Source organism: Cryptomeria japonica, chromosome 9, assembly GCF_030272615.1.
Source record: "Cryptomeria japonica chromosome 9, Sugi_1.0, whole genome shotgun sequence".
Taxonomy (NCBI): domain Eukaryota; kingdom Viridiplantae; phylum Streptophyta; class Pinopsida; order Cupressales; family Cupressaceae; genus Cryptomeria; species Cryptomeria japonica.
In genome coordinates, this window is record NC_081413.1 from 56,002,566 (window position 1) to 56,027,305 (window position 24,740).

At 39.3% G+C, this 24,740-nt stretch overlaps 1 protein-coding gene across 3 annotated transcripts in view; it reads left to right on the plus strand.

Moving 5' to 3' along the window:
* The window catches only part of LOC131040504 (protein arginine N-methyltransferase 7), a 218,114-nt gene that overhangs the window by 18,436 nt on the left and 174,938 nt on the right, over positions 1 to 24,740 (plus strand). For all 3 annotated transcript variants that reach the window (XM_057973447.2, XM_057973449.2, XM_057973448.2), the window contains exon 3: positions 988 to 1,113. In XM_057973447.2, the coding sequence (XP_057829430.2) occupies positions 988 to 1,113 (126 nt within the window). The remainder of the gene's footprint in view (positions 1 to 987; positions 1,114 to 24,740) is intronic.

Here is a 24,740-nt window from a genome sequence, read left to right on the forward strand (position 1 = left end):
TTGGCACACCAAGTGATCATCGCCCTCTCATCCTCTCATTGGCACCACACACATCATGCTAGTGATAGCAAGTATCCTCTGGTTTTCTAGTTGTAGCTCTTGCACACACTACATTCATTGTCACACATAGGAAGAACACACTCCAATCTTCCCAGTACTGTTGAGGCTGAAACTTGCTATTCTAGGGGAAGGGATGAGGCAGTTTACCAAACATAATTCACCATTTCTCCCCCAGATTTTGGCAGGTAATATGCAACACAAACGACCGATTTCCAAAATTCGTAAGGAGAACAGAGATCAGAAAAATTAGGCGATAAACTCTATAAAGTTGTAGGGGCTTGGGATCAAAAGACACTAGTGCTTGTAATAGGTCGCTAGCATGCCCCAGAGGACACTAGCATTCCTGATAGATCATTGTTCTGCACCAGAAAGCTTCCTAGGCACTTCAGCCATCCGCTTTCATCAAACAATGAAACAAACAAGATCTCTTGCCCCTTTTTCACCTTAATGTATAATATTGTTTTGATTTCAAGCTCTAATTTTTTTATACTAGCTATTTTACTGTATTATTGTTATTAAAAGGGTAAATCAGATTTCACTTGCAATAGCATTTTGATTTCCAGCTCTAATGGTATTGTACTTAGCTAGATCAGATTGACTTGCTATTCTACTGCATTATTGTTATGAAAAGGGTAAATCAGGTTTTCTAAGTACACTAAACACATCTTGTAGTTAAAGTGAACAAACTAAGAGTTAGTGCTGTTTATTTTTATCTACAGCTTGTAATAGTTGTTATCTAGGGGAGCAATGTGAACACTACTTATGAATTTTCCTTTGAATATTATGTCTTCAATCATACTGTAGAATATATTTTTCTATGTGTAAACAGTTAAGTAACCTTTAATATTTGTAGGCTTTTTTAAAATGTAGAATCAAACTTTATTAATAACCAATTTCAATATTGATAAATTTTGAAATTCCCTTTAGGTGAGTGAGATATTAGATTCAGAGCTCCTTGGTGAGGGCCTTATACCAACACTTCAACATGCTCATGATCATTTGTTGACACCAAATGTAGAGACAATTCCGTTCAAAGCAACTATTTATGGACAGGTATTTCCATTCCTCATGTGTTTTCCTTCCTTTTATTAATTTTTTCCTCAATTTTTTTCTTTAATTTTTTTTTTCTTCAAATTGTATCTTCTTAAGTGTGTTTTAGACTTAATTAAGAATCATTGTTTATCAAGGATTGCTGTGAAGAGGTGTTGATGCAGACAAGGATTGAGAACCCCTATGAAGTTGTCACATCTTCCAGCCTATCATTATCAAACACCAATTTCTAACCAACAGAAGTAAAACAATGACAAATATAGAATCGGTATCATTTTATTGAACTCAAGTATGATGCAAATTGATCTACTATAAAAGAAAATCAATTAGAACAATACAAAATTAAACTTGGCCTCTCATGGCCATCACTCTCCGTTCACTCTCTCCATATTTCTTCAACTTGTAACTTCTCCTTCTCTATCATCAATGCAGCATTACAGAGGTTTCATTTGCTGTTCTAGAATATATTTTTTTGGCTGTTCAAAACAGCACCATAGATGAGCTGCTTTGTCTCTTTTTACTCACCATTTCTTCAACTTCTCACGCCTTTCCACATTCTAAAACCTGTTAATATTCTTCTCATTTCATCGCAGCCCTCTCTATCTATTCTTGCTGCTGTTATCTCTCCTTTTAATTGCTGTTTTCTCATTTCTAAAGAAATGGAGGAAGTGGGCGGCTACCTCCTCACTTTCCCATGCACTCTTCCTCAAAATGTTTGTTGCAGAATTTAAATGGTTTTATTTTGATCTTACATTCCCCATTTGGTGGCTCGCTTCTTCCAATGCAGCCCCTTTAAGATAATTTTTCTGTTTTAAAAAGAACACCAAAAATTGGATAGCTTTTCTCTTTTTAAAGCCTTCTTCCCCCTCTTTTTTCAACGCCAAATTTTTCTTCTTGAATCTGCAATTTTTAAAATAAAACAGTAGGTGCAAAATTTGAAAAATGTAAGATTTGTCCTCTGAAAATAGGTGACATGACTAGAAATGGATTTTTGTATGGCTTCTTATCAGAAACTTCTTTTTGCATGAAAATTTTCCAAGATATGTGGAATGATATTATGATGGTTTGCTCCAAGCCATTTTGCTCCAGCCTTCAAAAATCTCCAAAATTAATATTTTCCATAAATTGTTTGCAAAAACAAAGAATTTTAAATTCTCTCAATTGGTGAATAATCTGATCATGAAAATTCACTACATTTGGCGAAATTTGTCCATAAACATCCCCATAAGAGGATTTTGTATCTTTGAAAGACCTCTTGATGATGTGGGATGCCAAGATCAGCAAAAAGAAACAAAAATTGAAAAATAAAATGAGAAATATTTTTGAGTGATGCAGGATCGCTTGTGGACCCAGATGCTCCTGCATTAGGTGCAACCTCTCACGTTGTAGGGACAAGTCCTATTGTATGCATTCTTTGAAAATTTCAAAATCAAATTAAAATAACAATATAAAAGAAAAATACACATTGTGTCTTCACTATTTAAATCCTGTCATGACATGCACCTGCAGTTTCCTATTCCCACTGTTCTACTCTCTTTGATCCTCTGCTGCACCTAGAAATTATTTCCCATCCCCTTCATTCTTCTCTTCCATGATCCCTATACCATATTTTCTACCACTCTACTTCATTCCACCTTTCTTTTTTTCATCTTCCCTTCCATATTTATATCCACTTTTCCAATTTCATTCTTTCTCAATTCATTTTCACAAATTGTGCCTTGGGCTGCCCTACTCTTTATTTACCACACCCCTTTTTGTGAAAATCAGAGATTCACTGGTAAATTGCTGTATTCTATCAACCATGACCGGTAGACTCCTCATGACATGTGCATGTAAATCCAGTCTTACATGAATGCTGGTAGAAGCTCGACATGACCGGTAGACTCCTCATCTTCAGAGTTAGAATGCTCTGAAGCCCTCTCATCAGGGGAACCAAGACGAAGACGAACACCCTCATCATAAACCTTCATAGGCTGATTCGCAGGACTGGTAGTAGGAAGAAATGGACCAGTTGTAGTTGGCATAAACTGCTTAGTGTTATATTTGAGAATATTTGTTATCTACCGAAGTATTAATTATTTGTATTAAGTGGGTTGTCACTCTCGGGTAGCTAGGTGTCGGTTGGTTGATGGTTGTGTACCTCTTGGCAACCGTCAGGTTCTTTAAATATATTGTGTACCGCCAAGGAAAGGAGTACAGTATAGTTGGGTCTATTGTAATCCTTGGCCGACCATCTCTGTTCTCTTCTCTGTAATAATTGCATGTGCGAATAAAGATATATTTTACTGCTGTGTCTGGTATGCATTGTCATGTACATTATTATTTCTTGTATTTAATTTATTAGTTGTAGCGGTAAACATTTTGGCGCCTGTTGATGTGTTTTTTAGGCACATGCGAACACATAATAAAATACCTTAAGTATTTTATCCTCTCTTGAACAAAATCTCTCAAATGCTGAAGATTAGCTTAAGGATCACTTGAGAAGACTCCAAGGTTCATGAATGTAGGGTCACTACGTGTGGATAAGCTCGTTGGTTTGATGTGATTATGCTGGAATCACAAGGGGACTTACATTTGAATGCCTGAATGCTTGATTTGCTGGAACTTGATCATTTGATGCTGCAATATGGTGATGCTTTTTTGGTCCTAACTAGCTTGATTTGAAAAAATGGCAAAAGATGAAGGGTTGAGAAGGCCTATTCTAAGACTTAGAATGTAAGAAGATAGTTGAATGATTAGATGGAATCCTATTGGGCGAGGTCTCACCATCAACTTGAACAATTTGACATAGGCTCAATACAATCTTCTAAGGGCATTCCAAAGATGTTTGAATCAATACCATCAAACATTGATCACCATTCAAGTTAATGCATAAACAATGAATATAGAACGATTCGAAGTTAAGCTCATATCACTCCAATTGACCATGCAAGGTACACTTACAATCAACAAGAGGCTAGTGGCATGGACAAAATGAATTCCACACAAACTCATTTAACAATTTCTTCCATTCAATCTAATCAACATGAAAATAAATTGAGAAGCAAAGACCATGCGAGTTGTTGAAATAACAAATCAAATTCACCATAACTTCAATGAAATCAATTGTTCTTTACAACAAGGATTTGACAACAATCTTTGCCTTCTCCTAATCTAACTTCTATTCTAATTGTTATTCTATTCTAATCACTATTAGCTAACTACTCGCTATTTGCTATTCACTATTAACCTTTACAAATGAGAGATTTGAGCCCTATATAGAGAGCTCATTTACAATGAACGACCGAGATTGATTCTCCATCAATGGTCAAGATTTTACAATGAAACCCTAATTAGGGTTTGTTACAACAAACTCTCCTTAGCCAATGAGAAAATTACATTCAATGAGCATGGACCAATAGATATCAAGGGTAGGTACATTGGAGTTTGTGCATCCATGGGTGATCTTGGTTCATTGAACTTAGACGCGCTCATGTGGACCTCTCTAATTGGTGGAGTAGCGACTGGGATGCCACCTCAATCTTGCACTTTGTAGACTTGATTTGATTCATCACCATGAAGAGATGTTGAGATATCTCTTGATACTCAACATTATCCTGTTTGTTTAAAGTGACGATGATGATGAGAAGCAAACTTTGATTAACTCTTCTGAAACTATCTGCTTCTTCAATCATGTTCAATGTAGGTCTTGTGGTGACTTTGGTCGATCCTTCTCTTGTTCATGTATACTTGATGAATGATGCAACTGGTTGAATGTAGCTCTTCATTATACTGACTTTGATTCTTGGATTCCCGAAGGGAATTCAAGATTGTAAAACATTTTCTACCATGAGTGATCTTTCCTTCATATTGTAGTGCCTTGAAGTAGTTGGATGATTTCTTCCTTTGATCTCTTCATGTCATCATGATGTGGTGAGAATCTTTGAATATCTTGAAATCTTCTCTAGATGTTCTTGTGTTTGTTGATGAAGCCTCTTGATCTTGCATAGTGGTGATAGGAAGTACGTGTCATGGTCAAGTCACCTTTTGATTGCTCATCTTGCCTCGAAGTAGTATCATCCTCCTTACATATCTGTAAAACAAAGCAAGTATTATATCAAACACATATGATTTATAATCTTTACATACTCCTATTTTGACTTGATCTCTTACTTTGATTTTATGTTCTTTTTCACTAAATCTGATCAAGAGGAGGCTAATAATAATCAATGAATTCACTGTGTGGAAGACAGATTTAATGTCTAAGGGTAAATCTGGGCTGTCTAATGATGAAGGCCAGTAGTTGATATTTCTCCCAGCTGGGTACATTCGCTCCCTCTTGCTATATGATGAATTCGCCTTCCTAAAACATCAGATCTGTATCTTTAATGTCTTATTTCACCCTTGTGCTGCAGCAGCTCAGCTATGTTTTGATGAAATTCACTTATGAATTGATAGAATTCGCTACCTTGCTGAAGAAATTCGCTAAGTCTGCTCTCAAATTCACACTTGGAGAGAAGAATATGTTTGAATTGGTGGCTAAAATGAATGTTTTGACCCTTCCTTTATAGACGCTTTAGGATAAAAGAGGTGTCTCTTCCCATAAGGCTGACTTGATTTAAAATAACAAATCACCTTTTTCATGCTGGCCGACTTCACCTTTTGCCTTCAAATTCAAATTTTAAATTGATCTTGACACCAAATGTTCTGAATTTGAGGGATTCGCTCAAGCTAGAGAGTAAGGTACATAGTTTCACCAAATTCGCTTGGGACCTTGGACAAGGTACAGGGTCAAGGTGAGAAATTTGCTCCATGTCCTTTGCAAGGACAGGTTCCAAGTAAGAAATTCGCTCCATGTCCTTAGCAAGGTACAGGGCCCAAGTAAGAATTTCGCTCCATGTCCTTAGCAAGGTACAGGGTCCAAGTAAGAAATTCGCTCCAAAACTCAAAATTCGATCTAGGACATTTCCAAGGACAAAACTCAAAATTCGATCTAGGACCTTTCCAAGGACAAAACTCAAAATTCGATCTAGGACCTTTCCAAGGACAAAACTCAAAATTCTCTCTAGGACCTTTGGAAGGACATAACTCAAAATTCGCTCTAGGACCTTTGGAAGGTACAGGACTTACTAGGAAAGTTTGCTCTCAAATCTCAACAAGGTACATGCTTGAACAAATTCACCCTAAAACCTCTCCAAAATTTCAAGAAATTCACTCTCGATCTTCACTTGGATAAATTCGCTCTTGATCCCTTGGAAGGTACATGACTTAATGAAAATTTTGCTAGGAAGGGTCAAGATTGCAGAGGTCCGTGAGAGCAAGGAAGGTCAGAGGAGGATGTACCCTTTGGAGGAGTTGTAGAGGGGTGTGTGGAGCACCATTGGTGAGAAGGAGAAGCTTCCACCAATCCAAACAAGGTGGTAGAAACACTAAACCTTCACTGTGACCCTGGCAGGCCTAAAAACCCTCTTAAAAAATCCTTAAAAACCCCAAAATTCACCTAGGGCAGTGTACGGACACTTGGAGGCCTAAAACCTAGGAAATCTTTGAGCTTTTGCCAATTGAACAACAGTCCTTTTGGGGAGTTTCACAAGTTGGGTCATCGTTTGCAAGAGGGAGCCCTAAAAGTCCGGAATGGAGGCCTAATTGGGCTCATTCCTTGTAGCCCTATTTTGCAGGATAGAGGCCAAATGGTGAGATCGGTAATAGATAGGGAGGCCTAAAGCTCTTGGGGGTACATGAATGGTTGGAAAACCATGCTTAGAACCAGTCCTAACCTTGCTAGGACCTAAGAAGGTGTGGGATAAGCCAAACCCTTATGAGCCTAAGTAAGGGTTCTTTTGAATCTCATGAGTAGGTGAGACCTTAAGAGAAGTATTGCAAGTTATTGGTGGGTGGATTGGGCAAGGTCAAGGGAATTCCACAAGCAAGGGAAGTCCTAGAGACCCTAGGGTGTGGTTGGAACACCTAATGATCCAAGGCAAGGATCAAAGAGCATAGACTAGATTAGTCTACCCCATACCCATTCCCATCATGCTGCCCCCAAACCCCTATAAGGGGTGCTACCCTCAGACCTTTGCAAGGGGCGTTGCCCCTTGATCCTGTTGGGAACGTTGACCCCAAACCCCCTTTTGATTTGGCAGGTCCATTACAAGTTGGGGTTGTCCAGTACAAGTCATTTCCTACACCCTTGTCATTAGTCTTTCCAGGTGTTACTTGATGTTTACTTGTCGTCTAGAAGACGACTTTTTCTTTTGGGGGGGATGATGTAGTTGACATAAAGTGCTTATTGTTATATTTGATAATATTTGTTATCTATGGAAGTATTAATTATTTGTATTAAGTGGGTTGTCACTCTCGGGTAGTTAGGTGTCGGTTGGTTCACAATTGTGTACCTCTTGGCAACCGTCAGGTTCTTTAAATATATTGTGTATTGCCAAGGAAAGGAGTACAATATAGTCGGGTCTATTGTAATCCTTGGCCGACCATCTCTGGTCTCTTCTCTGTAATAATTGCATGTGCGAATAAAGATATATTTTACTGCCGTGTCTAGCATGCATTGTCATGTACATTATTATTTCTTGTATTTAATTTATTAGTTGTAGCGGTAAACACCAGTAGTCTCATCAATCACAACATCACGACTGAATATGAGACGATTTGTCTCCACATTAATCAATCTGTATGCCTTGTGATTGTCGCTGTAACCAGTTACATAAGTTGCTGGCTCTTGAAGTCCAGCTTGGCACACTTGGCTTCTGGAATCCATACATGAGCTGTAGAACCAAAGCCTTTCAAATGGCCCACCTTAGGCTTATGTTCTGACCAGGCGTCTTCTGGAGTCATCTTCTTAACGGCCTGTGTAGGTGACCGATTCAGGAGGTAGACTGCAGTATAATCTGCTTCAGCCCAGTATTTCTTGGGGACATTTCTATGTTCAACGACACCATTTTGCTGAGGGGTGTATGGTGTGGTGAGTTGCCGCTTAATGCCATGTGTAGCACAAAATGTAGAGAAGTAAGTGGAACAAAACTCCCCCCCCATTATCTGACCTTAGAGTGACAATCTGAGAACCGGATTCTTTCTCAACTAAGGCCTTATACTGCTGAAATGTACTGAACACATCTGATTTATTTCTCAAAAAATACACCCACATTTTTCTATTGAAAGCATCAACAAATAATAAAAAGTACCTGGACCGAGTAACAGATGGAGTGTTCATCGGCCCACATACATTAGCGTGAACCAATTGAAGGACCCTGGACGCTCACCAAGAATCATTATCTGAGAATGGTGTCCTATGCTGCTTCATAGCTTGACAGGCTCCACAAACTCCATGATTTTGATTTTGGATCTCAGGTAGACCAGCGACCGAACCCTCTCGAGATAGTTGAGAGAGATAGTGCACATTCAAGTGCCCATAATGTTGATGCCAAAGTTTGCTGATGGAATTATTCGTGGCTGCGAGAGCGTGCTCCTGAGAATCACCGAAAGCAACAAGTCTATATTGACCATGATCCTCAAGTGCCATAGCGATTGGAGTTGGAGTCTCCCTATGAACAATGTTGCAGGTGAACGAATTGAAAACAACATCCAACTAGGGAGAATGCCTCATGATCTGGTTGACAAAGAGAAGATTATGTTCCATGCCTAGAACATAGTACACATCAAGAAATATTAAATTTCTCCTTCCAGAGTGAATCTGAACATTGCCCTTACCAGCAACGGTATACTCTTTTCCTCCTCCAAAGATCATTGAATCAGTGAATGGTTCATAGTTGGTGAACCAATCTCGACGATGAGTAAAATGCGGAGAAGCCCCTGAATCAACATACCAGGCATAAGGTTTTTTTGGATTTGTAGTTCTTTTGGCCATAAAAGCATATAATGCAAATTCTTTATGCTCAGAGTGATTTGCGACATTGGCCTTTTTTTGAGACCCTCCCTGCTTCTTTTGTTCAGAAGCCAATCGAATCCGACAATCAACCTTTATGTGACCATATTTATGACAATAATTACACCGAACGTTCTTTTTCTTCTTGCTGTCCTGAGAAGAATCAAAGCCTTTCGACTGATAAGATTGAGCCTTCCCTTTGTTCTTAGCAGAAGATTTGGCAGAGAACGCTTGCTCTGTGTAGGTGGAACTCGTATTGCTCCCAAGCTGCTCTCTCCAATGATCCTGTTGTATCAGCTTGTTGCAAAGATCTTCAAATTTGAGATCAACATTGGTGGAGATGATATTCAATGTCTCGATGAAATGCTCATACGAACGTGGGAGACTCAGTAATGACCACCATATCTTCTTCCTCCATTTTTCGACCAATAGCTTCCAGCTGGTCGCAAATATCCTTTATCGTTGTCAGATGCTCCTGAAGAGATGTTTTCTCATCCATCATGATCGTGAAGAGCATATTCTTGAGAAAGAATGCACGACTCTTATCTGATGTTTCATGCAGATCTTTCAGGTGCTTCAGATCTCAGTAGCTCTCTTGCTGTCATGTCCCCAATTTTTGCCCTTCCTTAGTGACAACATTTCTAGCAGGGTTGGTCTATTTATTTGGTTCCCGTAGACCAGCAGAGCGTGGAGGGAACCAACTCAGGGGCTTAGAGAGTCATGCATGAGCCTTTCAGGCGGAGCAGTTGACGACAGTTTCCTTAAATTTAGAAGGATCCCTATATTTTAGGGATTGACTAGGAGTGGTCTATGGGGCATCCAGAGACCTCTGGGAACGTTTTGGAGACTCTGACAACGTTTTGGAGACTCTGAGTGCATCTCATATTTTCTAGGAGGCACTCCTATTTTTTAGGAGGAACTCCCAGTTCATTGATAGACATCTCGGAGGTGCACACAGCAGAGAAGAACCATTGGGATTTAGTTACAGGGTGATAGGTCTAGTCTCCTACTTTTTAGGAGCATCCCTAGATTTTAGGGGAAAACTACCAGTTGGCTTATGTGGCTCAGGCATTATCCACAGGCAGGTGGCTTCAATCGATTTACAATTCTGAGTTTATTTGAGCACTTGATGAATAAAATAGGAAATATTTTTAGTTGATTAAATAATTAAAAGGTGATTATATTAATCACACTTTATATTATTAAATAAAAGCTATAACATCTTTCCTAGGCGTGGCAACTTGGAGGAGTTGGTTTAAGTGATTTTGGCCCCATTCAGTGAATAATTGACCCCTCTAGCCAATCGAACTTCTAAAGGGATTGTCTTGCAAATAAAATAAAGTTATTTTATTATTTAAAAAGGGCAAATGAAACCCTAATTCGAAATTAGGGTTTGGGCTGAAAATAAGAGGTGTTTGGGAGCTCATTTTGCACATTGTCATTGAAGATTTTTGAGAAGAAAACTATTTTCAGGTCTGCAACGTATTTTGCAAGTGTGTGGATTGGAATTGGGGACGTAGACCTCCATTTCTGAGAGAAAGGACGAAAACCCTTTCATATTTTTTCAATTTGGAAGGCTGGGAATGCTTATATCTGACCAACAAGGGTATTAATCAGAGGAATTTTGACACTTACAGCAGCAACTAATCATGAGAATCAGATCTGAGCAGTTAGAGGGCAGATTTTGGTGAATTATTGCAGTTTGTGGTCGGCCATACCTCTCCTAGCCTAGCCGTAAACTCCTAGCTTGCCTGGGAATCCATAGAAAATAAATTGGAGGGTTTACATCTGGTTTTTTTGTGCAAATTTCATTGTCAGCATTAGGAATTAAGAATAAAATCATTCTTTCAGGTTTATGATGTCCTTAGAGGGAGATATGAGCAAATCAGTGGGGAAAATTGACCATTTTTAGTGAAGTCTATTGGGAGCCTCAAGGAAATAGCAACAGTTTCGTCTAATTATGCAAGATTTGTTTTTGGTAATTATTAATTAGGAGAATAAAACTCATTGGAGCAGTTAGGACTCTTTGGAAGCTCCTATAGAAGCAACTAGATTCATTTAAGTCAATAAAGAAGCCCTCCAAGCAAGGCGTTGGACTCCTGGTAGGCCAATTTTGGAATATCATTGTTGAATTCCATTATTTATTGGCATTTGTTAATTGCTGTTATAAAATCGGTCAATCTGAAAATTTATTTCCAGTCATTAGTTCATGTTTTATCATTGTTATTCAATTGCATTGTCCAAATTCCAAGGCATATATATTGCAAAAACACAAAAAAAACATAAAACCACAAAAACAAACATATGAAACCAATTTCTTTTATTACTGGCCAAAGAAATCAAAATCAAAAAACTAAGTCAGATTGCTACACTCAATAGTCGACATCTTTCGCTTGTCGGATGGTACTTGGGGTAGTTGATCGTCAATCATCGAAAGTTTGATGAGCATCACCGCTTCATGGTTGCGCTCATCCCATTTCTTGGTCTTTTCTGGTAGTGGTAGGACGAGAGATGGTGCCGAGAACAACTTTTGCCAAGCAACGATATTCAAAGATAGTCATCATGCGTTGCTTCTAGGTATTGTAATTCTTCCTGTTGAATTTCTGATTGCCCTCGAGAAGAATGTTTGTCAGAGATGACATCACAAACCCCGAGGTCAAACTGGTTAAGACAAAAAACCACTGCACTGAAACAAAAAACAAGTACCATAAAAATCAGAAAGCAACCAATTGAAGTGGCTAAAGTTGTGTTGCTACAACTCTCTCCAATCAACGCAGAATAGAATGCTAAGTATCCTATCCTCTCTTGAGATAAGGAAATTCCTAATGCTGTTTTAGTTGATCAATGGGGACGACCTCAAGGTTTCAATTGTTAGGTCTTGACTGCAGGATAGTTCAACAGTTGATGTGTTTTGCTAGAAACACAAAGGGGACTTACGGTTAGACAGAATTGGTTTTGTTCGCACAGGTTCCCTAAGATCCTACAGTTTTGATTTCATCCAATTTTGCTTTAATACAATGCTGTTCGGACTTCAACTCTGGTAAACAAAAGGGGAAAAAAGGAAGGGAAAGGAAGGAGAAAATGCCTAATTAATCTACCCAAAAATAACACCTTCAAGTTGATAGACAGAAAGCTTGCAGTAATCAAATTTTATTTCGCTAGCAATTCGCACAACTACATAAAATTGATGCAATCTCCAAAGGGGAAACAAATTTTCAAGTTTTTAAACATAAACACTGAATTTGAGAAACTCATACATTCCATGTTCAAAAACCAAACTAAGCATATTAATAAGTTTAGACTAACCATGCAAAGGAACTGACAATCAGCCAATCCTTAATGGTATGAACGAAGATTTCTATCAGATATCAACTTGCACATATTATTTTGTAAAGCAAAATGCATACATAAATTTAAAGAGTGAAGAAATAGACCATGCACTCACATGAAACAGTAACAGCTTCAATTTCCATTGTTTGAATATATTTCTGCAGAGTTTTTGCAGCAATCCACAATTTCTTACTAAAAATAGAAGAGAAACCAACTCCCTTATATAGGGTTTCAAAATAGATGAATGGCCAAGAAAAAACTTAAACAAGTGGCCCAGATTCATCCCTTAAAACAAGGCTGCCCATACCCATAAATGGAAAACAAAATATCAACACCAACCATAAAGTAACTAATAACTACCAACTACCAAACATAAAGCTGCTCCAAAAAGTGCACTTGCACGGAGCTCAAAAATTTACAATGACTTTGGTAGTTGGAAAGAAACTTTATTGTTGAAAAAGTGCATTTAGAATTTGAAAGAAACAAATATTCTCAAGAAAACACTTTTTCCTTCCCCGCGGTAGACTCTTTCTCGAAAAATTCAGCTTCGTCATGCAAGTACTCCCTCCAGATGTTCCGATCTGCTGCACGTTCGACTTGAACGTAATCCTGAAATCTCATGCACAGTTGGAACAATACCATGTTGGGGGGCATAGGAGGATGGCGTATTTTGTATTGCATACCCTCTAGGTGGCGATTGACATGTTTCAACCCATCACTCCAAACCGACCGATGAGTTTCAAAACCCAATATGTCCGCACGTAGCTCACTAGCAAATTCCAGGTCTTCTATGGAGTATGTGATTTTATCAATTCTCAGTCTATCCTCCCACCTTGGTTGTACCTCATTATCTATCATACTACTCTTCCAGCCAGGGACCATTGATCTGAGGATCCTTTCACCAAGATCCTTCATGTTTGACAAAATTTCCTCGCACTCATCCTGCTCTTTATTTATGGTATCTTTCATATCATTTTTCATGCTGGCAGTCCAGTACCACTCTTTGAAAGTGCTGATGTCGTAGGGATCCAGGATAGTATGCAACGTGGGAATCTGAGTGTGGGTCCAGAAAAGAGCCCTCATGAGGGGGAGAACCACACCAACCACCTCATGGACCTTGAAACATTCCCTCTTAACTTCAAACATCTTGACGCGAATGGTCTCTCGATTGTGGGCCATTTTCCGCATATCTTTGATGATCCGCTCTCCCTTTTCTTTAATATCCCGAATCCATTCCCTGACGGCCTTGGTAGTGTCACACACTCCTTCAAATTCAGTTGTAGTCTTTTGTGCCAGCGCCAATGGGGGAACATAGGATTCAGCGGCATGCTGCAACGGTCTTAACAGGTGATCTATGTACCCCTCAGCTTGCTCAGCATGAGTCCGGTACATCTCTCTTTCAGTGGTCATTTCGTCAAGCTGTTTGAGCATATTCTTCACGGAATCTTTGAATTCTTCCCTCTCCTACTCTTTGTTAGTTCGCCCTATTGGGATGGTCGTGACGTTGTAGTCAGCCAATGCAATCTGATCTGCTGGTTTGTCTGCAGGTGGGGTAGCAATATGAATTGTGTGGTTCCTTTGCTCGTCTTGGGTAATCCTGGAGTAAGTCTTCGGCTTTCTCCTGGCTTTGGATTTTATTTCTCCTATTCGAGAGAAGATATCCTCCAGGTTAATTGGTGGTTTGATAGTTGCTTTTCGGTATGCACGAGCTATTAACCAGTCCTGAGGGATGGTCTGTGCAGATGTAATTGCTACATTCTCATTCTGTTCTTTGGAGGCCTCAACTGACTCACTGCTTATCCATAACTGACCAGGTGTAGGGGGAATGGGAGCAGTATCCAATCCTTTACTCACGGCTGAGCTCTCTCCCACTTCACTGAGCAACTGCTGGGTATCCTCTAGTAATGGCTGCTCTTCAGTCCCGGTGAGTTTTTGAGTTCCATCTTCTTTCTGTTCTCCATCAACTGTGGTGTCATCTTTGTTGCCTCTTTCCTGTTGCAACTCATGCTTGCTCTCTTGCGTGAGCTCTTGTTTACCGATCCCTTGATCATGTGCAATCTCTCCCTCCTCGACCTGATTTCCAGGTCCATCCAAACCAATGATCTGCACCTCCGTTTCTTGCTCATTTTGTTTTTAAGGATCATTTGCCTCGAATGCAACATGATCATTCTGTGAAGGTGGAGTGGGTATGTAATCAAGTTCAACCACACCATCCTCTAAACTGGGGTCCTTGGATGAGGAAGTAACCTCTGGCATCTTGATTGGGATCTTTTCTCTTCTTGCTCTTTTCGAGTTCGAGTTCCCCTATTGGCCCTTGCTTTCTTTCTTTTCTTTTCAGGTTTCTCAACCTCTTCCTTTGGCGCGCTTGAGGTTCCTTCGTCCTCTGAAGATTGGGAATCGAGACTACCCATCAAATTGTATGTGAATTGGGTTCCTTCATGGGTCAGCCTCTCAATTTGTTGGGATAACCAGCTATCTGTGTACCTTCTTGGACCTTCCATGACTGCTTCAAAATCTGTGATTGGGTCCTGAGTCCAATCAATGGCTGGCGAGAGGTCCTTGACTGCTTCAAATTACCAAACTTGTAAGCAATTTCCATAGTCGGTCACTTGATCTGGGACCTGGCGGTACTCATAAAGCCGCATTTGCTGAACACTCAATCTAGAATATTCTCGCCGACGGACCTCAAAGTCATCAGAACAATTGCTCCAATAGTCCTCTATCGATGCCTTGGCCCTATAATGCTTTCCGTAGGCCTTCTTTCCCAATCCCTCAGGGTCAAAGCATTTCTTGGGGAAATGCCCCTATAAGCAATAGGACGCCAATTCAGCAAATGACTCTTCAGCTTGCACCGAATTTTTGAAGTGCGCATCAAGATTACCCAAAATCATGGGGAAGTTGAACCCCGATTGCTTTTTGTCTCTGAGTAAGCTACCTGCTGGGTGTGCCTGCCTTGCTACCTCCATGAGGATTAATCTGTTGGATGGATAGCGCGGAAGCCGGTATGGTGTTCCCTCAAAGCCTGCTATTATGATGTAGGTGAATCTGGGGAACTGAATGAACCGTGCACCGTATTTCCGGATCAGGGTGGTAGCCTATTTTGACAACCTTATATGCAATCCTCCTTCAGGCGCATTGTAAAAGTGTCATTAACATGCTTGTACTGACCAATTGCGTATGTGATGTTATTCTTTTCTCTTTGGGCAATGTCATAGTAATGCAACTGAGGGTAGCAATCGTATACCTTCACCTGATTCGGCCTGTTCCCAATCTCACCTTTCTTAATTAATCTCGTCAGCGGCTGGTGTCGAGGAAACATGTAGACCAAGTAGGAAGTCATGGCAAAGTACCTGTTTTCTTCAAGCTCAACTAGCTGTGTATGAATATTTTCGCTGATGATCTGAGCCCAGTCGAACTTAGACTTCCCAGCGAAGACTTGCTCAGTGAAGTAGAACATCCATTCCTCGAAGAGATTGGATTGGGGAAGTCTCATGACCCGGTTGAGTAAGGTAACCATATCACCATACTCATTGTGAAAATCGCTTTTGGGGGTCTTTTTACTGATTCTAGTGCTTGGTGGTCTTCTCTCAGTGAACCATTCCTCGTTTATCAATGTTTTGCACTTAGTAGGATTCGTGTCATAAACAACTTGAGCCTCATCGATAGTTGTGGCAATGGGATCATCAGGAAACAGGATATCAAATACTTCGCCAAGAGCTTCAGGTGTGAAGTCAACTAGTACCATCCCTTTCAATACCACTAATCTGGTTTCCGGCTGATAATATTTAGCAGCTTAACCACTAATTCATAATTTTGCACGCCCGGAGGGAAACCAGCTGCCTGAGCAATGCCATTCTCCATCATTCGTCTGGGCTTGCCATTAGGTCCGTGTCTCCTATGTTTTCCCACACACTGAGGACCTTCATTTTTTTGACCTTGCGGGGAATGTCAGCTTTGGAAATTTGGGATGTTCTCGTTGCGTCAGGTGCCTTTGAGGACTCTGTTGTTGATTTAGGCATTTATCTTGCACAACCGAACACAGATTACGAGGTAGGCCTTGATGCGAAAAATAGGGGTTAGCAGTGCTAGAAGATGGCTTTAGCACCAAAATTGACGATCAACGAGATAATCAAAATTTTAAAACATTGCTAAAACGCGAGACTAAAACAATTTTTAAATCTGATCGTTTGGGAGCCAAATGCAATTTGAAGCTGAAAATCAAGTTGGCTTGGTTAATTGCTATTCTTGGAGCGGATTTTCGAAATGTTACTCTTGATTGCAGATGGTGGAAAGTTGCAAACATTCGGGCTTGCGACTCAGTGTTTGAATGTTTTGATAATTATGTGCTGATTGCTTGAAGATGATTTTGCGTGCACATTACCAGAAAGATGATCCTATGCGTTTCACAGTTTCGGACCAGAATTCTTAAATTTTGTTTAAGTTTCAAGTCTTTGGTTGAATGGTCAATTTGGTGAATGATTGACTGTTTCCTAAGGTTTAAGTTGAAGTTTTCACAATTTATCTTGCAAGTCCACCTTAGGTAAAAGAAAAATAATCATTTTGCAAAACGTTAACTATGCGAAGGGCAAATTTATCTTACCTGGCGATGCAAATTTTGACCGCAAATTGAGTATACTTCAGTTCCTAACACTTTGCCAAACCTCCCTCTAGAAAACTCTTTCGCGAAGTTTACCTTAATGCCAAAATTCAGGCATTATGAATGATTTGAGTGAACTTCAAAACCTGAACAATGTTCTCCATGTGATTTGGTTTGCTTCCTCAACCTGGCCTAGGAATTGGTTTTGCAAGTCTCACGATTTCTTTCCTCGGGCTTTTACATTGAATCTGGGAGTTTTGAAAATTTTCCGATGTTCCTTGGCCTTTCACGCGATCTAGGTTTTGCGCGATGTGTTTGCTTTTAAACAACTTCCTACTTCGGCTTATAAGAAGATTATGTTGTGAGTTGTGGAAGACTTGAAATTTTCGGGCAACTTGGAATTATTGCAATTTTCAAAAATCGTAAATTTTCAGCTTTGAAAGACTCTTTCGGGGGAAATGGCAAACTTGTGACTTTCAACTTTGGCTTGAAAGCTGATACTTCGCGAATTTGGATTCCTTCAGTTTTATAAGAGCTACATGGCGCGGTTTAAACACTCACCCTTTACCTTTCATTTTACTATTTCGGTCAAAATGAAGACTTTGCGTGAAGAGATTAATAAAATTCGATGACTTCCCGCGATTGGGAGGTGTTCTTGTTTTCGGCCTACATGAGTCATTTTAAAGCGAAATGCAAATTTAGATGATTTTGGGCTTAGGAAGGTTTTAAACTTCCATTTTTTCCTATTAAGCCGATTATGCCTTCAATATTGGAATTTCGGGCTACAAACCCCCTTTGCGAGATTGTTCTCCATTTCGACCCTCTTTTCCGCAACTTCGAGCCTCTATTCCACTTTCGGCATGAATGCTTATTTTGTGAGCTTTAGGAATTTCCGGCCTAAGTCACGATTTCACGAGTTTGCGAATTTCAGGAATTTCGGCCTATTGAGCCGTTTTGCAAACTTGAACTTGTTATTTCTTTTCGGCCAAATGGGCCGAATTGCGCGATTTATTTCATTAAGCTTTAAGGCCGATGAGCCTCTTTTGTGAGAATTAAAAATTTTAATGAGATTTTCGGGTATAGGAGTTTTGAGAGATTTTAAATAAACACCTTTCTACCCTTTTCGGCTTCTAAACCGACTTTGCAAGCCCTTGCGAAGTCTTAAGTTCCTTTTTCGGCCTTGAGAGCAATTTTGTGAGACTCTTAGCTTTGCCTTGCTTCTCATATTTCGGCCTTGGATGCCGATTTTCAAACTTAAGTTAATTTTTGAACTTGTAGGCGACTTTACGCGATTTATTTCATTAAGCTTTATTTCGGCTTACAAGGTCCAGATGTGCGATTTTCTTTGTATTTCGGGCTAGAAGGCCGACTTGCAAACTTACCTTTGAATTTTGACCCTTTAGGCCGTTTTTTAGAGCCTTTTATCGTTTGAGGTTTCGGTCCTTGAAACCAATTTACTAATCTTGTCTTACGTTTTAGTCTTTTAAATCGAATTTGAAAAAGGTTATGCTCACTCATCCTATTCTCACTTTGCAATTCCATCAAAAGGTACATTTTGGTTTTGCCTCAGACATTCTTGCTTTAGACTTTAAGCTTACTGGTGAGCGACGTTGATTTGACAATACTAGGCTCTTCATTCATCTTCCCCTTTGCAAACGAAATTGCGATCAACCTCCAAGGTGAATTTCTCAGGACCTAGGAAGTAGGTTGGGTCAATCTCCTGCAGGATCATTTCCCTTTGTTCTGAAAGTCTAAACTGTTGCATCTTCCTTGCGAATTACCGGAACTCCCTACTCAGAACCTGAGCGAGGACGAGATGAGAAAACAAATAAGAAAGGGGGAGGGGACCCTGTCGACGACGGAGAGTGTGTGCAAGGCACAACACAACCCAAAAGAGATCTCGAAAAACCCACAAAGATTCTGTAGGTTAATAATAATGCCGAATAAAAATAGAGGATTTTAAACAAAACCCTAGTCGACAAAAACTCAGAAATCGCAGGTTGAAATGGCGCAAACAAAAAACCCTCGTTTTTGCAGATAATTCGCTGAGAAAATAATTGAGGGTTCGAAAAAAAAACTTAGTTGTAAAAAAATACTGAAGGTTCTGTCAAAACCCTTGTCATATTTTTTAGAATTGAGAAAATCTGCGGAAGCAAATAGAGTCGACGTGAAACACCGAAGCCGTCGTTGCCACGGGGAGCCACAAAATGGACAGATGTCGTTGTCGTGCTGTATACACATAAAGATAGCGACACAATTTGATGAAAAAATCGTGCAGGAACCCCTACCAGAAGACAAAACGTTGCGGGTTAACAATCACGACCAAAAACGTAGAGGGAAATGGCACGAATGTACAGAAAAAACTCGATTTGACAGAAAAATCCGCTCAGATATAGACACGACGAACACAACACATGAGCAAGGGCGAATAGAATCATGGGTCTTGCTCCAAAAATACAAACGCAGAGGTCGTGCATGCACGGATATAAAACAGGCGCGATTTCAGACGCGCAAAAAATAGACCTTCAATATGCAGACGAAAGCCCGAAAAACTAGCCTTGAAGTCACGATTTGCAGAGAAGAGAAACAGACAGGAATTATGACCGAAAACCCTAGATGGGTTTTGGAGAAAAAAATTGTAGTAGTTTCGAAAATTTTCACTAATATAAAATTAGGATTACAAAATTTTTTGAAAAAATTCTCCTGTGCTCTGATACCATGTGAAAATCAGAGATTCATTGGTAAATTGCTATATTCTATTAACTGAGAAAAGATTACAATATATAGGAATTACAAAGCACTGTAGATATTAAAGAAATCACCTACTTCTAACTATCTACAATTGTAGACATTTAACATGTCTAACAACCTCTACCTACTAACTTGACCATTAACAATGTAGAGATATATTATTCTAACACTTTCCTTAGTCACCACATTCACCAAATTTCCGGCTTCAGGTTCGAAATTCGGCGAATGTATAAAAACTTAATAAAGTTTGGAAAAATTCGACAGAAATTCGTACGGCAAGCCTAGCTGCTGCTGCTATTTTGGTGCCCTTACGTAGCCGCCACCTCTATTTCGTGCCCTTGCCCAGCTATGACTTTCCCTTGACAGCTATTTGTTCCCCTTGCCCAGTCGCGATTTTCCCCTCTTGCAGTGCATTGCCGCCATCGGGTTTTTGCTTTTTGCTTTTAGTAAAGACGTTCTACAGGCTACCAAATATTACTTTATTATTATTGAAAGATGAACGGAAAAACTTTTATTTTCAATCAAGATTAATGTTATTTTAATATAGATTTAGTTATTAATATTAAAGAGATATAGATTTATTTATTGTTTTGTAATTTTAATTTATATTAAATTTTTATTAAAAATTTAATATTAAATATATTTAATTTATTTTTGATTTGTCTATAATGCTTTTAAATCTATTTTGCAATCTTAAATATTTTGATAATTTACTAGATATATTACTTATATTTAAAAATAATAATTATATAAGGCGAATTTAATGTCGATTTTTTTTCCAAATTTTTTGCCTTTGCCGAATTTCATCTGAATTTTATGGTTGCCGAACTCAAATTCGAATTCGAACGCAGTGACTTAGCCCCTTTCCAACCTTGTCATGCTTACTCTCAGGTGCCACTCTTTCAGCCACTACTTTTTGTATTTCCCTCTACATTTGCACTCGTTCTTTCCACATTTTCCATTCTGAACCACTCCACTACCATGCCCCCCTGCTATACTTATCTTCATAACTATTTCTCGCTCCAATTCTCTTTGTTTACACTTGTTCTAGAGCCATTCAATCAAAAAATTAAAAGCAAATTCAGATTTTTTAATCTCTCTTACCTTTTATAAAGTTTTTTATAAGTTTTTGAAGCAATAAATTTTGTAAAAAGTGTTCCACGGGCGTTGGGGACAGGGGGACGTGGGGACCAAGGGCCTAAGTTTGGGGATGGCGGGGGGGTGGTGGTGTTGATATAGTTATACATATACATATAGTACTTGAAAAACTAGTTTTGAAAACATGTATGACAGTATTACAGTATAAGAATTACAATTCAAATGAGACTATAGGAAATTTGAAATACTAAATCTAAATACCAAGATTTCTTCAATGCTGATTGTGTTGTACTTGTTATATGGAGCCTAATCAGACTTGGAGGTTATATTTTCCCTACTTCTATTGGCGCGGTTTCCCCCTATATTTTTCAACGGGGGTTTGGGGGCAGCGCCCCTTGTGCGTTCCCTGTCGCGATACAGGGCGGGGTCGAGGGGCAACGCCCCGCGAGGCCAAAAATACTTTTATTATTTTCTAAAGGCGTCAGGTGTTATTTTTCTATTGGCCCACATCCAATTAGGGTTACCCCTTAACCCCCCAAAAAGTCACATGTTTATAAAAAAATGCTTTTTTTGTTTGCTATTGATGTGGGTGACGGGAGACGTGTTGTGACCTAATCACACATCGACCCATCCCAGATAGGGACCCCCTAGCTTTTAGGCCCTTTCGGTCGTTTGATCTTGGTTTTTGTGTGTTGGTAGCAATCTTTTCAATCTCTTCGCTTTGCGGATGTTCGGAGATCAATTAGGTTTAATTTGCTTCTCTGTCGGGCGAATTCTATGAAGTCTAGGGCCTGTTTTGTCCCTTTTTAGGGTTTCTACCTTTTGTCCTAGATTTTAGGGGTTCCTGTTAGGGTTTTGGAAAACTGAACATACGACTGGAATCAGGACCCTTCAAGGGACCTCCCAGTAAAATTTGAGCCCAAATGGAGCAACTTTCTATTTTTAGACAGTCCCTATTTTTTAGGGATTTTTCCGAGTCCCGGAATGTCGCTATTTTGCCAAAAATTAAACTTACCATTTTTAGTAATTTCTATTTTTAGTAAGTTTCTATTTATAGTAAGTCATTACTGCACCCTGTCTAGGGATCTAACGCTGACACCTGGAAAGTTCGTAGTTTTGGAAAATTATTACTGGCAGGGTCAGTCAGCCAAGGCGACAAGGATCAGGGATTCACAGGTGGAAAAATCCATGAATCCATGGACAAGGTGAAAATGTGCCCAAGGCTGGACTGGGGTGCCAAAATGAAGAAGGCATTCACAGGTGGAAAAATCCATGAATCCATGGACAAGGTGAAAATGCGCCCAAGGCTGGATTGGGGTACCAAAACGAAGAAGGCATTCACAGGTGGAAAAATCCATGAATCCATGGATAGGGTGAAAATGCGCCCAAGGTTGGACTGGGGCGCCAAAATGAAGAAGGCATTCACAGGTGGAAAAATCCATGAATCCATGGACAGGGTGAAAATGCGCCCAAGGCTGGATTGGGGCGCTGTTGACGTGTATTTTGTACACAGCCTAACATAGAATAAAATACCTAAGGGTATCTTATCCTCTCTTGAGAAAATAGTCTCTAACTGCTGAAGATTCGCGTAAAGGATCAGTTAGGTAGACTCCAAGGTTCTTTGATGTAGGGTCTCTACGTGTGGACAAGCTCTAGTGGTATGATGTGATTTGCTGGAATCACAAGGGGACTTACATGTGATGATTGAACTTCCGATCTGCTTTGCTGGACACAGGCTCTTACTAACTTGGATTTGAAAAAATGAAAAAAGGATAAGGGCGAAGAGAGGATCTAATCCTAATACTAAGAATGTAGGAGCAATGACTTGATTTTTGATGAAACTCTAACTAGATCTTGTTTTGACATCAATGGAACATCTACACAAGACTAGTGCGATCTTCTAAGGGAAGCTTTATGATGTTCAAATCATCACCGCAGGCATAGATACCATCCAAGTTGATGCATATCAATGAAGAAGTGACAAATTGAAATTGAGCTTAGGCTGAATGATTCCAGTTGACTACGCAAGGCAAGTCTGCAATCAACAAACTGCTAGTAGTATGGATGTACGAATTCCACCATCAATTAATCACATTTCCTCCATTCATCTAATCATCTACCATCTAAGATTGAAGACTCAACAAGAAACCATGCAAATTGCAAGAAAACGACATATTTCACCATTACTTCAATGAAAATGGAGTTTGTTTACAATCAATGGCAACAATTTCTTGCCTTGTCCTCCTATTCTACTCTAATTGCTATTCTATTTCTATCTTCTAACTATTCCAACTATTTACATACTATCTCCAACAATTGCTAATTAGCCTTTACAAATGAAATGCCTGGGCTTATATAGTGCCCACAATACAATTCGATGGCTCAGATCAATTCAAGATCAATGGCCAAGATTCAACAATGAAAACCCTAATTAGGGTTTGTTACAACCATTACATAACATTTAATGCTTGACCAATGACAAAATTGTATTGCTTGGACACATGTCCTTTCTAGAAAAATCGACCAATGGATAGCCGGGGTAGGTACATTGGAGTTTGTGCCACCTTCCCTGAGTTAAGTACATTGAATCTGGACATGCTGAGGTGGACCTCACTGATTGGAGAAATGATGACTAGGATGCCACCTCATTTGACACTTGTAACTTGGCAGATATTCAACTTGATGTTGTTGAGAAGCTTGCTTCAATTAATTCATCTGGAACTATTTACTTCTTCAACGAGCCCTTGTTCTAACTCCCTGTGTCCTTGATGTGCAGGATGATGTACCTCGCCTTGGAACGCTGGATTGAAAGAGGTCGCCCCTGTCCTGGCTTGATCGTCCCGGCGAAGATCGTCCTGGCGAAGACCGTCCTTGATCCGGCTTGATTTTCCTTAATGAGATCTCCATTTGATGCCTACACAACATTTCAAAATTAGTAACATGATTTTGCAATACATAACATAAATTAGAGAGCAAATTTTAGGAAACTTAATGATAAGCCCTTTATTAATCATTTCCTAAAAACGACTATTGAGCTATGAATTCAAAATTTCAAAATTTAAGGCTATGACGATCAAAATTCAAAATCAAAACAATAAATCCATATCGCCATACCTCTCTTGAGAACTAACTCTAGAATGCAAAACAAGGAATTTGCCTAGGCAAAATCAAAATTAGACGGCTTCGACGTGATCTTGAAGGATAATGAACGTCCTCTTTGTCCATTCGCCACCCTTGGGGATATCTTTGATGTGTTCCTCAATGTCCTTGGCAAGTTCGCCTAACTTGAAACTCGAACTCCTTTGATAATGCTTGCACCTTCCCTTGAATGACAATTTCGCACCTCCTTGTCTTCTCCAAATCGCATGCTAATGAAGGATGTTAAATGATGATTTGAAATGAATAAACCACCTTCCCTTTATAGGCGCTCACCTTCATATTGATCTTAGGCCGACTTTGGTAAATAAGACAAATTTAAAATAAACTTAAAAGGCCGACCCTTGTAAAATGAAACAAATTTTAAATCAAGCGCCCCATTTGATTTTTTATTAATTAATAATTAATTATTAAATGCCTGTATTATTTAAATTAATAAATTTCGATTTTTATAAAGGCAAAAATAATTAATAAATATCAAGCGCAAATTTTAAATGCCATTTTTAATTAAATTTGCAATCCATCGATTTTAGCATTTAAAATAAATTTAAAGAAATGTGTTTGAGCGCCAAATTTTTGAAAATGAAATAATACGTACCTCATCGCCCTGGTCCCTGATTGAGGGACAGGAGCGATCCATCATGTTGGCCTTGATTCTTGCATTTTTTACATCCAAAATCTCTATCCTTACGTTCAAATCGGCATTTTAGCTGGGTCCTTCAAGTTTGATTGACTTGTTTGTGCGAAGGAATGTCTTAGGATGTATTATCGCCCTGGTCCCTTGGAGAGGGACAGGAGCGATCCTCATAATTTCTCCTTAATCTT